The sequence below is a fragment of the Schistocerca cancellata genome, chromosome 3 (assembly GCF_023864275.1).
Source record: "Schistocerca cancellata isolate TAMUIC-IGC-003103 chromosome 3, iqSchCanc2.1, whole genome shotgun sequence".
Taxonomy (NCBI): domain Eukaryota; kingdom Metazoa; phylum Arthropoda; class Insecta; order Orthoptera; family Acrididae; genus Schistocerca; species Schistocerca cancellata.
In genome coordinates, this window is record NC_064628.1 from 637,470,792 (window position 1) to 637,483,981 (window position 13,190).

Consider the following 13,190-nt stretch of genomic DNA (forward strand, 5'->3'; position numbering starts at 1 on the left):
TACAGGCCGGCCGGTGTGGCCGAGCGGTTCTAGGCGCTTCAGTCCGGAACCGCGCTGCTGCTACGGTCGCAGGTTCGAATCCTGCCTCGGGCATGGATGTGTGTGTTGTCCTTAGGTTAGTTAGGTTTAAGTAGTTCTAAGTTCTAGGGGACTGATGACCTCAGATGTTAAGTCCCATAGTGCTCAGAGCCATTTGAACCAACCTAGGCGCTAGAGTTTGGAACCGCGCGACCGCTACGGTCGCAGGTTCGAATCCTGCCTCGGGCATGGATAAGTGTGATGTCCTTAGGTTAGTTAGGTTTAAGTAGTTCTAAGTTCTAGGGGATTGATGACCTCAGAAGTTAAGTCCCATAGTGCTCAGAGCCATTTGAACCGCTACTTACCGTTGTCGCCACCTATCGGCAAACGGCGGAAGTCAAGTTGTACACCTTTTATTTAGTTGTAGAAGTATTAAAGGTGACCTGTAATGCCAGATATCTTACGGCTGCATAGTCTGGAGATGTAAAGTTGGTCACAAAAAGGATGCGGCTTGTAGGCAACATTGTCAACCTATTGTCAATGTCAGCAAAATTTACCAACAATCGTATACTTTAACATATTATTTTATTTCATTCTGAAAGCAACCGGTTTCGGCATTTCATTATGCCATTTACAGGCCCCATACGCTTCTATCCAAATAAACGAACTTGACATATAGTACTATAAGTCACTGGAAATTGTGAATTGCAATCGTTATACAATTGCTTCATACGAAGACGTGACAGCAACAGAGTTGGTTTGGCTCTTCAGTAAATAAGCACTGAAGCGGTATATTCCACGATCTCCCAAATCAAATTCCGTGGTTTTTCAAATGACAGTGGCCGAGAAAAAAATGTGTTGCATCACTTATTGAAGGTCCCTCGTACTTTGGGTTTGGAATTGTTGTACATTGTTGATTGTAGATTGGAGAAATTCGTACGGGACGTGTTGTCCTAAAAAACAGCTAAAAAGATACATTTACTATTGGCATCCATCCGTCCGTTCATTTCTCGGAATCCTACCGCATCCGATCGTAACAGAAAAGAGAGGACATAACTTTTGGATGCTGCTCCACCTAGGGTATTGTGGATGCAGAAGTCGCGTCGTGACGCTCGGTGCGAAAGTTGCCAAAGGGGGTCGGGGGAGTGTCTGCGGCGGCGGGCCCGAAGGCCGCCGAGCGCGCCCGGAGCGAGCCGAGCGGCGCCCGCGGCGCGCGGGCCGGCAGTCGCCGCAGCCGCGGCCGTGCACTCTGCAGCTGCAGCTGCACGCGCAAATGTCGGCCGCAGCCGCCACCTGCGACGTCTCCCAGTTCGTCAACGTCTCGCTCTCCGATGCCATCTCGCGGGCCATCAGCGCCGCCGAGGCCGAAGCCGCCGGGCCGCCTGCAGTGAGTAGCGTCCAGACTCCAGCACGACCCACGTGTGGTCGGTCACACTCCATACCTGCTGCTACCCTGTGGTTTTGTTGTACTACAACCGTGTAATTGTAGTTAGATGATCTCAAACATTAACACGTGTCGAGTCGACGAGACATAACGATTAGAAGCTTTATATTATGCAGATTAGGGAAATACATTTGTCTGCCATTTGCGCTTGTTTGCTTTATCTTGTCTCTTTTACAAAGACGCAATAAGCTTTTAACTATGCTGGCTGGAAGTAGTGAATGGTACGTACGTAGCGCTAGCAATACTGTTAGTGAGATAAAAAAATTGGCTAAGTGCAATTAGGACTCGCACATTGAAGGTTCCGTACAAACTTAGTTAAGTATATAGACAGTTCATCCATTGCGAGAATCGACGATTTTTGGTAGTTATAGACATTGATACTAACAAGATATTGGTCCCAAGGATTCCAACACTTTCGAGAATTTTTTACTTTAAAATTTCAAGCCAGGAGGCAACTGACGAAAAAAAAAATATTTTTTCGTGTGATATAATTACAAATTAACAATTCAGAATGTTTCCCTTTGCTTGTGCTGTGAAATCTTACTTCTTGCCTAATTTCATGATTCTAAGGTTTCGCTGAGTGAGTTTTCCAGTACTAAAATATGTGCCATAAATGGCCGTATCTCTTGACTGAATATATTTAGAAACTTAAAATGCCTATACCGCCAAGGGACCATCCGGCATAATTTTGAACCTGATATGCTAACATGTTCCAGAAGAAAAGGGTCTTAACAGACGGACAGACAAACAGACAGATGGATAAAAAATGACGAAACAATTTTTTTTCGTTTTATATAACTACAAATGACCAATTATCATATCTTTTGCTTTACTTATACTGTGAAACCTAGCATCTTGAAAAATTTTGTGATTCTAGGTCAAAGGGAAGCATCCTATAGGCTTCGACGAGTGAATTTTCGAACATCAAAATGTGTGCCGTAAAAGACCGTATCTTTTGACCGAATATATCCGGAAGCTTAATGTTTACACCACCAAGGGACCATAGACCTTAGTATGTGACATAAATTTGAACTGGACATGCCAACGTGTTCCAGAGGAAAAGGGTCTTAACAGACGGACAGACAGACAGACAGATGGATAAAAAATGACGAAACAAATATTTTTTCGTGTCATACAACTACAAATTACCAATTGTTAGATCTATTCATTTACTTATACCGTGAAACGTAGCTTCTTACAAAATTTTATGATTCTAGGTCAAGTAGAAGCATAGGCTTCTACGAGTGAATTTCCGGTTATCAGAAGTATGTGACATAAATGAGCGTATCTTTTGATTACATTAACTTAGGAGCTTAAATTTTTACACAGCAAATGCATCACAGACCTCAGAACGTGACGTAAATTTGAACTTGATACACCAAGTGAAAAAATTTCAACAGATGGACAGTCAAAACGACAGACGGATGAGAAATGACAAAAAATGTTTTTCGTGTTAAATGATCACAAATTAACAATTTTCGAATGTTTTCTTTATACTCGTATATACTGTGAAACCTTGCTTTTTGTCGAATTTAATGTTTCTATGTCAACGGAAGTACCCCATAGGTTTTGATGAGTAAGTTTTCGAGTATCAAAATAAGTGACATTAATAGCCGTATGTTTTGATTGCACTAACTCAGAAGCTTAAAATTTGTGCACCCACAAGGGACCACAGACTTTAGTGCGTGACGTGAATTTGAACTTGATACATCTATTCTTCCCTCAGGGAAAGTGTTCGTAACAGTCGGATAGACAGACAGAAGGAGGGGCAACAAAGGGGTGTCGTTTGTACAATTCGAGGCACGGAACTCTAATTAACTGCATCGGTAGAAAAGTATTTTTATTGACACATAACTGGATTTAATGCCTTTTTGCACTATCATCAGGTGTAAAGTGAAAATTCTTTGCCATGAGTAGCGTGTTCATGTGAGCTGCAGTATCATACGCAGCAGCGGCACTGAAGTCAGTCATATGTTAATAATAACACTTCGCGGTGGATCAGAGTATATATATATATATATATACTCTGATCCACCGCGAAGTGGATATATATATATATAATTGAACTGTGCTCCGAAGAAAGAACATCGCTTTCGGCGTTCAGCTCAATGTAACTTAGCTACTAACATGATCCGAAAAATCCTTGGTGTGTGTGTGTGTGTGTGTGTGTGTGTGTGTGTGTGTGTGTGTGTCCGCTACTGTACTGATAAATATAAATGGTGCTCAGAGCCATTTTCCATGCCTTTCTAAGCTTTAGCCGCTGTGGGAAACACGGTTGTGTCATTTTGACATCGATGTTACTTTTCCTGTGAAATTTGTCGCATAAAATGCATGTTTGACCATCAGTCGATTTTAATTTAAACCCAAATACCGACCGGTTTTAGTCATGGACCATCTTCACAGATAACGATTAAAATGGTTTAAGCCACAATTTATATTTTTCGTTACTTAAATAATGTGTAGAATATGTCATGAAAATCAATATACGACGCAGGGCTTTAGAAGCAAGCATGTGTACACAGAGGAGTGCTGAAGACAAGATCGTCCTGAGATGTTTTCTAAGTATGTGTATAATACTTTTCATTATTGCTTTCGTTTTCGCTACATCTGTTCACCAACAGAAATAAAGTATTTCGTGTTATGTCTATGAAACAGATTTAATTACTGCTATTTTGATTTGTATGCGCCTTTTGGAAGCTGACAGTGTTGAATCGCAGTAATCAGAGGAACTACTTGATTGGTGTCACAGATTATTTATGACAAATAGTGGCACATTTTTCTCTTAGACTTGTGTTCCACGCCAGTTTCAGTATGATTCCAACCTAAAATTTCGTTCTGAAGAAACTCGAATATTGCCTTAATTCTGTGAGTAGTGACTAATTCCATGCGAGCGAAATTAGTAAGAGCTAATCTCATTTGCTCCATACTGCCCTCTGCGCTTGACGTCTTCCCATGAATCTCTACTGACACTACCCTTTAAACGAAAACGTAATATTATTCTTTGCATTCTGCGTTTATTCGAATGTTCAAATGTTCAAATGTGTGTGAAATCCTAAGTTACTCTAAGGACAAACACACACAACTATGCCCGAGGGAGGACTCGAACCTCCACCATGACCAGCCGCATAGTCCATGACTGCAGCGCCTTAGGCCACTCGGATAATCCCGCGCGGCTGCGTTTATTCGCTGCAGCCATTTATGGACATTTTCTTTGGGACAGTACATCTAGCTAGGAACGCTACTAAGACATGTTACCACACCAAAGACTGGTAAGGACGCAAGCAGTCACTATTCCGAGAAAGGATGCGATCGTGCTGAATTATATTCGAAGAAGCAAAATAACTTCCTTATTCGCGGTTTCATTTAGCAATGACGTAGCTGCTGAACACAATACCATGTTTGAAATAGCGTCTTAATTTTCTACTGAACTGTCACAGAACCGTCCACATGGAGTTTCCGACTGTAATCATCATCATCAGTTATCTGCTATATTAGCAGGTCCTTTGCCTCTCCATTTTCTGCGCTCCATTGCTTCCTTCTTAAGGCTGCTGTATGTTGTACCGTCCATCATGTAATCCAGTATCTGGAATCTCTTCCTTCCTCGCTTCCTTTTCCCTTCTACATAACCTTCTAAAACTGTTTTTATCAGTCCGTCATTGTTTCTTAATATATGCCCAATACAATTTCTTTTTCTTCTCTTTATTACATCTAGTAACTGTCTTTTCTCTTCTCAGTACCTCTTCATTTTTTACTTTGTCCATCAAACGTATTCTTTCCATCTTCCGCCATGTCCAGATCTCAAAAGCCTTCAGCCATTCTCTGTCTTTTTTCTTCATAGTCCATGTTTCAGCGCCATATAGAAGAACACTCCATACAAGACATTTTATGAGTCTCTTTCTGAGTTCTATGACCAGACCGCCGCGGAATATTCTCCTTTTCTTATAAAACGCCTCTTTTTGCCATTGATATCCTTGTTTTAATTTTTGTGGTGCACTTCCAGTCGGTGTCTATCCTGCTTCCAAGATACTTAAAATTTTGCACCTGTTCTAGTGTTTCTCCATAATGCAGTCTCCATTTTATGCACAAAAAATGGCTTCCTCCGATTTTAATACAACAACAATTTCGTCACACAGACTTTAGTATATGTTGGTCGTCCTACTGGATGTTACCAAAATTTCAGCACAAAACTGGTGCTAATTAATAATCACGATTGCGTTTCTGCGTGTATTACTTCACTCTTCTTATTTCTACCTTTAAGTTGTTTCAGTGTGGTCTTTAAATATTTCCGTATTAATTATAGCCCTAATCTAAAACTATCGAAACTCCCACATTATTTTTTTCCCACACCAATGACTCCTTTAATAACATATACGGATATCAGACGACTGAAATCAGACCCGTTGCTGGGATCTAAGTCGACGTCAGTGCATAAAACTGTAGTAACTTATCTCTTTAAGGAAGCGGGTGACAGATTACACTTTACCTAAAACAGTCTGTAAAGCTGAAAACTCAGCTGACTGGTTTAGCCAGTTTATGACGCCGAATTTCACTGACTGTCTTCTTACACGAAATGCAAGCTTTTCGCTCGTTAAGAAGAGCTGAAATATGTCTGTGCAACTGTGCTTCATAACTTATGTCTTGTTTTCTGTTCCGGGAATTATTGATAAAAGCTCCACTATAATTCTGGGAAGATAATATAGAGGGTCTATACAAGGGCGATGTACTTGAGGACAATATTATGGAACTGGAAGAGGATGTAGATGAAGATGAAATGGGAGATACGATACTGCGTGAAGAGTTTGATAGAGCACTGAAGAACCTGAGTCGAAACAAGGCCCCGGGAATATACAACATTCCATTAGAACTACTGATGGCCTTGGGAGAGCCAGTCCTGACAACACTCTACCACCTGGTGAGCAAGATGTACGAGACAGGCGAAATACCCTCAGACTTCAAGAAGAATATAATAATTCCAATCCCAAAGAAAGCAGGTGTTGACAGATGTGAAAATTACCGAACTATCTGTTTAATAAGTCACAGCTGCAAAATACTAACGCGAATTATTTACAGACGAATGGAAAAACTGGTAGAAACCGACCTCGGGGAAGATCAGTTTGGATTCCGTAGAAATGTTGGAACACGTGAGGCAATACTGACCTTACGACTTATCTTAGAAGAAAGATTAAGGAAAGGCAAACCTAAGTTTCTAGCATTTGTAGACTTAGAAAAAGCTTTTGACAATGTTGACTGGAATACTCTCTTTCAAATTCTAAAGATGGCAGGGGTAAAATACAGGGAGCGAAAGGCTATTTATAATTTGTACAGAAACCAAATGGCAGTTATAAGAGTCGAGGGGCATGACAGGGAAGCAGTGGTTGGGAAGGGAGTGAGACAGGGTTGTAGCCTCTACCCGATGTTATTCAATCTGTATATTGAGCAAGCAGTAAAGGAAACAAAAGAAAAATTTGGAGTAGGTATTAAAATCCAGGGAGAAGAAATAAAAACTTTGAGCTTCGCCGATGACATTGTAATTCTGTCAGAGACAGCAAAGGACTTGGAAGAGCAGATGAACGGAATGGACAGTGTCTTGAAAGGAGGGTATACGATGAACATCAACGAAAGCAAAACGAGGACAATGGAATGTAGTCGAATTAAGTCGGGTGATGCTGGGGGAATTAGATTAGGAAATGAGACACTTAAAGTAGTAAAGGAGTTTTGCTATTTGGGGAGCAAAATAACTGATGATGGTCGAAGTAGAGAGGATATAAAATGTAGACTGGCAATGGCAAGGAAAGCGTTTCTGAAGAAGAGAAATTTGTTAACATCGAGTATAGATTTAAATGTCAGGAAGTCGTTCCTGAAAGTATTTGTATGGAGTGTAGCCATGTATGGAAGTGAAACATGGACAATAAATAGTTTGGACAAGAAGAGAATAGAAGCTTTCGAAATGTGAAGCTACAGAAGAATGTTGAAGATTAGGTGGGTAGATCACGTAACTAATGAGGAGGTATTGAATAGGATTGGGGAGAAGAGAAGTTTGTGGCACAACTTGACTAGAAGAAGGGATCGGTTGGTAGGACATGTCCTGAGGCATCAAGGGATCACAAATTTAGCATTGGAGGGCAGCGTGGAAGGTAAAAATCGTAGAGGGAGACCAAGAGATGAATACACTAAGCAGATTCAGAAGGATGTAGGTTGCAGTAGGTACTGAGAGATGAAGCAGCTTGCACAGGATAGATTAGCATGGAGAGCTGCATCAAACCAGTCTCAGGACTGAAGACCACAACAACAACAACAATAGAGCTTTAGACTGACTGTCTCTCATTTGTATGGGGTGGTCCTGAAAGCTCTGAACTCTGGTACTTTTCTGATTGCAGAACTGACACAGGTATCGCGAAGACCAAAAATTTTAATAACTTAGATTCCATGTTGTTCTGGTATACCTGTCTTAGCGGGTAGGAAGTAGGAATGTAACGTTAGAGCTTCTCGGGTCATAGAAACTGAGCTAATTGAAGACGAAGCAAAGTAGAATTCAGGGAATAATGGTGCCATTATTGCCAACCGTGAGAATCTTAAATGAACACGACAGGACGAGAATTTTAACCTCCCCTTTCTCATAGAAAATGGCTCATTATTCACTACGTCACACTATTCGGTTTCCAAAAGTTAGCTCGTAAAAAATATAGCAGCTTTGTAGAAAGCTTTCTCAACTACTCTAAAAGAATTTACATAGTAAAATTCTGGAATTCATAAAGATGTAACAACCCTCATCTTAATAATATTGTATTGTATGTAGTTGCAAGTTTTCTATATCAAAAGTACGTATCAGATCAGATCGTACTTGAGAGACACTGGTAAAGCGTTCTTAAAAACGGATACTTCGTGTTACAAACGATTTTTTGTGGGGTGTAAGGTAAAAAACTCTGACAATAAGTGCAGAAATAAGTTTTTTTCCTTAAATAGCACATGGCGAAGAGATGAAAATCGTTATGTATTTTACTACCTACCGTGAGACGTCACAATTATTTGCGGTATTTCTTAAGCACTGCGTACCTGGTGTAAGAGTTCCTTTCTTTGTCACCATCTGTGACTTCTACCTTTTTACATGCCACCTGGGGCGATGTTTGTGCCCGGCACGTGAGACATCTGCGTGGGTCTGTAGACAAGTACAGCTCTTCATTTGAGTGCCTGTTCCTGAAGAAACTTAACTCTACACGTTGTTGCATTGTCACTGTTTGGCATTTCTCATTAGACTAGCAGTTCATTTTGTCGAGTTACATTAGGTTAGAATGTGGACTGTGACCGATGCTAAAAGGTGCCATACCCCATGTTTCATCTTACGTCGTTCGTTGACGCTTGTTAGTGGATGATGGCTCAGTCTGATAATGTTCGACTTGGCCTCTTATCACTCACTGTGGCTCCACTGCGTAGTTGCGGCTTAGTGCTATACATATTCTTGAGTAACCACTTATTGCTTACACCTCGTCTATGCCTGGTTATTTATTGTTTCCTGATAACCTGTCCTCTTGGGCGTCCAAAGCGGATCGTATGATACACTCAATACGTTGAAAATTCTCCACAGTGTGGTATAATAGCACAGCGCTAAACATACTTTTTTCTACAATATAGCTTAACAATGAGTATACAAATTCCTAGTTGATTAGAAAGAAAATGGAATTAAGAAAAACAAAACAAAAACAATAATTAATATGTTAAGTTACTTTTGAAGTGTCAGTCTATGTGGAACTCTTTTGGCGCCCTTCACCTCTGTATTTCTCGAGATTTATAAGCATCTAGTGCGAAAATTTTCTACACTTACAGCCATATGCGCATTTTCTATAAATGTTATCCCTAAACAATATTATTTGTGTTCGTTTAGCATGAAATACACTAATATCAGTGAGTGACTTCGTAAGCTTCGTGACACACAGCTCTGTTAAGATTTCATAAATCATTTATTTGATATTTCTTATCTAATTTGTATTAAATATTGAAATTATAGGTGTTTTTCTGCTTATTGTGCACTTAGGCATACTCTAGAGTCTTCCAGTTTCTGTGCAGACGCATATACTACACTTTCGCTAGTCGAGAATGTATTTATATCAAACAACATTATAATTACAAACGCTACTGTTGTTGAAGTGGTTTGTACCACACGTGCACCATTTCACGTATCTCACAGCATTTATGCGTTACTTGTTAGTTTCCATTCATCCAGGCATCTATGATCAATGCCGTCTGCGTGTTACAACACGACATTTATGCTCTCATCATCGGCGCTGACATCTGTTCACCCATCCCACGTCGCTGGCTCTTACAGTATCACACACACCCGTCACCTCTGTTAACGTGTACCACACCTGTGCCTCTGTCACTTTTGTTAATAATTTTCTAGTTTTTTAAAGGTTCAGTAAGTAAAGGTCATGATATTCATAATTAATAGCTATTTTTCGCCCTGAGGATTATCACGTCTCAAAGATTCCAATATAAATGAATAATATGCCAATGCCTCCCTTAAGTAATCGGTACATTGCTCCAGTATTCCTGATTTGTAGTCGTATTGTGTACAGTTCATAGGATGCTACACACTAGAGACTCCACTATAAACCGGTGCGACACGGAGTGAGTTAGCCGGCCGAAGTGGCCGTGCGGTGAAAGGCGCTGCAGTCTGGAACCGCAAGACCGCTACGGTTGCAGGTTCGAATCCTGCCTGGGGCATGGATGTTTGTGATGTCCTTAGGTTAGTTAGGTTTAACTAGTTCTAAGTTCTAGGGGATTAATGACCTCAGCAGTTGAATCCCATAGTGCTCAGAGCCATTTTTGAACGGAGTGAGTTTCGACGTTAACTTTGCTCGAGGGCGCACATCACTGCTGGGCAGCATGGGCGCCTAACATGTCTTCCGAACCCAATGCACAATGTAAGGTCTGCTCATAGCTCTTTGGTAGTAAAATGTCTGTCTGAAGTACAGAAGATATGAGCGTTGTTAGACATGAAGCTGCTGTACAATGCACAGGCGAAGGGTAATAAGCGAAGAAAGAAGACGAAAGTCTGGTCAGTAAGGCGGATAAAGAGGAAATTGGAAGGGACGTCCTCTTAGTAATTCACGGACACCTGAGCTTAGGGTCTGATGAAACATATTTTTTGAATTTGAAGCGCCGTGTTAATTTGAATGGTACATATTCCATTACGATTTAACGTCCTAAGTATTTCAACTGTCATAAGACGTTGTTTCAGTCGGTGAAGATCTATTTGTTGCCATCAGTGGAAAGTCTGGCTAGCGGATAAGCACACCTTTTCCGTATATGCATCAGTTAAAACAATAACGGAGCCATTTGGAGTAATTATTGAGCACGAGGAGGTTAAGTTCCAACATAGCGTCTTTCTGGCATGACCGCATTTCCAGATTATGACATCAGACGCCGACACGACTCCCAGAAGTCCAACGCAGACAGGATTCAAAGAATATTACAAGGAAAATAGCACCGGAGCTCTCCGTCTCGCTCGCTCTTTCTTTCCTCGCGTTTATCCCGTGGTATGGGATCCCCCTGTTTTGATGATCTGGCAGTTTTGTTTTATTTCATCAATGTGCCCATCACAGTCGTCAACCTAAAGGAGGACACTCATGTTCTTCATCTGTGTGTGAAGCGTGTAAACCTTGTTCTGTGCGGTATCGTATTTCAACCGTTTGGCTATCGTATTTTCTGAGGCGGAAACTGTGGAATGGCCATCGTTTGCTTGACGTATATGGAAACCTGTACGAAAAAAATCTTGAGGTGGCTGGTGTACCAGACAAAAAGGTCGTTAATTCGTGACGCGGATTTTATCCGTATCTTGCTCACCGCCCAGTCTAGCAAACTAGCGCGCTACACGTTAAGCCACAAGAGCAGAACGCAAAAACACCAAAACATTTCATCAACCATCGATCACCTTATCATCCGTGGTGCTCTCATTCTCACGAAGTAGAACTTTCGCGCTCCAAAATCGATGCGTATCACTTCCAGAATAGCCTCATCGAAGATCATGAAAACCAAGTGATCAACCGCGACATCAAATCCCATGACTAACTCCACTAATCTACAGTGAGCTCAAAAATGCAACACCTATGATCACTCCCATAGAACCTTTTTCTCCAAGCGTAAAGTTAAATCCCCTGGCAGCAAACGCGTATTTACTGCACTCTGTGCCCCATTGACTTGCTACCCCTTCCATCCAGCTAACTTTCCCTGCACCTCTCACCCACTGCCGAAGACATCATCCGCTTTGTCACACAGTGCTCCAGAATATTCACCCCTTTCAACGTCCGCACATAACTACTACAAATCCATCCGACTCTTCGGTCGATCTTCCATCTCAACAACAAGGCTACATTTTTCCAGTCTGCCTCGGTAGCTACGGGCTCAGCGTGGCAGGTTGGTAACCAAAGGGGTCCGGTTTCGGTTCTTTGCTGGGTTGGAGGTTTTCTCCGGATGGAGACTGGGGTGTTGTGTTTTCCTTATTTTCGTATCGTCAAAACTGACACTAAAATCGCCTGCATGACGTCACATAACAAGTGTAAGCCTATGTGACTTTGTACCAGGAAACCGCTTGACAGTAATGAATAATCTGAATTGTCGAAGCACACTTTCCACTGCTCAGATGACTGTATCGGTACGTCCCGAAAGCCAGTTAATAATAAAATGGAAATTGTTTAAGGTTTATATATATCCGAAACAATTACCCCTTCGTCTTTGCCATGCTACATACCGTCCTATTAGCACGCAAATCTATATACATGTTCCAGGAGGTACTGTACAGTGCATAGCGGACAGTGCATCGTTCCAATATTATAGGCTTTCTTTTCTATGACATTTGCATATGCCTCTGGACGCGCCTAATTTCTCTCATCTTCTTCTCATTAATGCTTCGCGATATATACGACAAAGTTGAGACCTTTAGTGGGTAGCTTTTCACTTACACTTTTAGTTTCCATGGGCCGTGCACGGCGCAGCGGACAAGCCCACTCGGGGCCAACGAGGTATAAGGACCCTGCAACGAACTTGGGACGCCACGCTAGTAGGCTCATCCGCCACACTTCGGGAACCCTCGGTTCTGTGTAGGACATCAGTATGTAAAGGAAAAGGTACCCACTAAAGGTCTTAAATTCGTCGTATGACATCGAGAACTTGCATGCATTTAAACGCGCAGTCAAGAATTATTAAACTCGTCTGAAACAGTTACTCGCTCCCTGCCGGAGACAGCTGCTGGCACTCGTAAGATCTACAGTGTCACATGCTGTGACGTGCACTCAATCGCCTGTCCTTCTCGTGGGCCTCGAGCCGATTAGTGTGACGTCACAAGTTCGTTGCGGTACTAGTATTTCGCGTGGACTCCGCCATGTATGGACATACGTTCACTCCACGTTCGATGCAGTCGCTTTGAACCACGCAAGCGCTGGATCCTACGGCTTGCTGAGCTGCAGGCTGCTGTGTATATCAAAAGTGCTATAAACGTAAGGTAGTTGGATTGTAGTCGTATTTGTGTCGAGGTCCGGTGAACCGGCCAGTCTGTGGATGGTTTTTAGGCGGTTTTCCATCTGCCTCGGCGAATGCGGGCAGGTTCCCCTTATTCCGCCTCAGTTACACTATGTCGGCGATTCCTGCGCAAACAAGTTCTCCACGTACGCGTGCACCACCATTACTCTACCACGCAAACATAGGGGCTACACTCGTCTCGTGTGAGACGTTCCGT

The 13,190-nt window shown here is 41.9% G+C and overlaps 1 protein-coding gene across 1 annotated transcript in view; it reads left to right on the top strand.

Annotated features, from left to right (window-relative positions):
* The first annotated feature begins 1,259 nt into the window (after positions 1–1,259).
* LOC126176478 (uncharacterized) overlaps positions 1,260–13,190 on the top strand; it is a 270,764-nt gene continuing 258,833 nt past the window's right edge. The window contains exon 1 of the mRNA XM_049923632.1: positions 1,260–1,405. Coding sequence (XP_049779589.1) covers positions 1,292–1,405 — 114 coding nt within the window. The 5' untranslated portion in view covers positions 1,260–1,291. The remainder of the gene's footprint in view (positions 1,406–13,190) is intronic.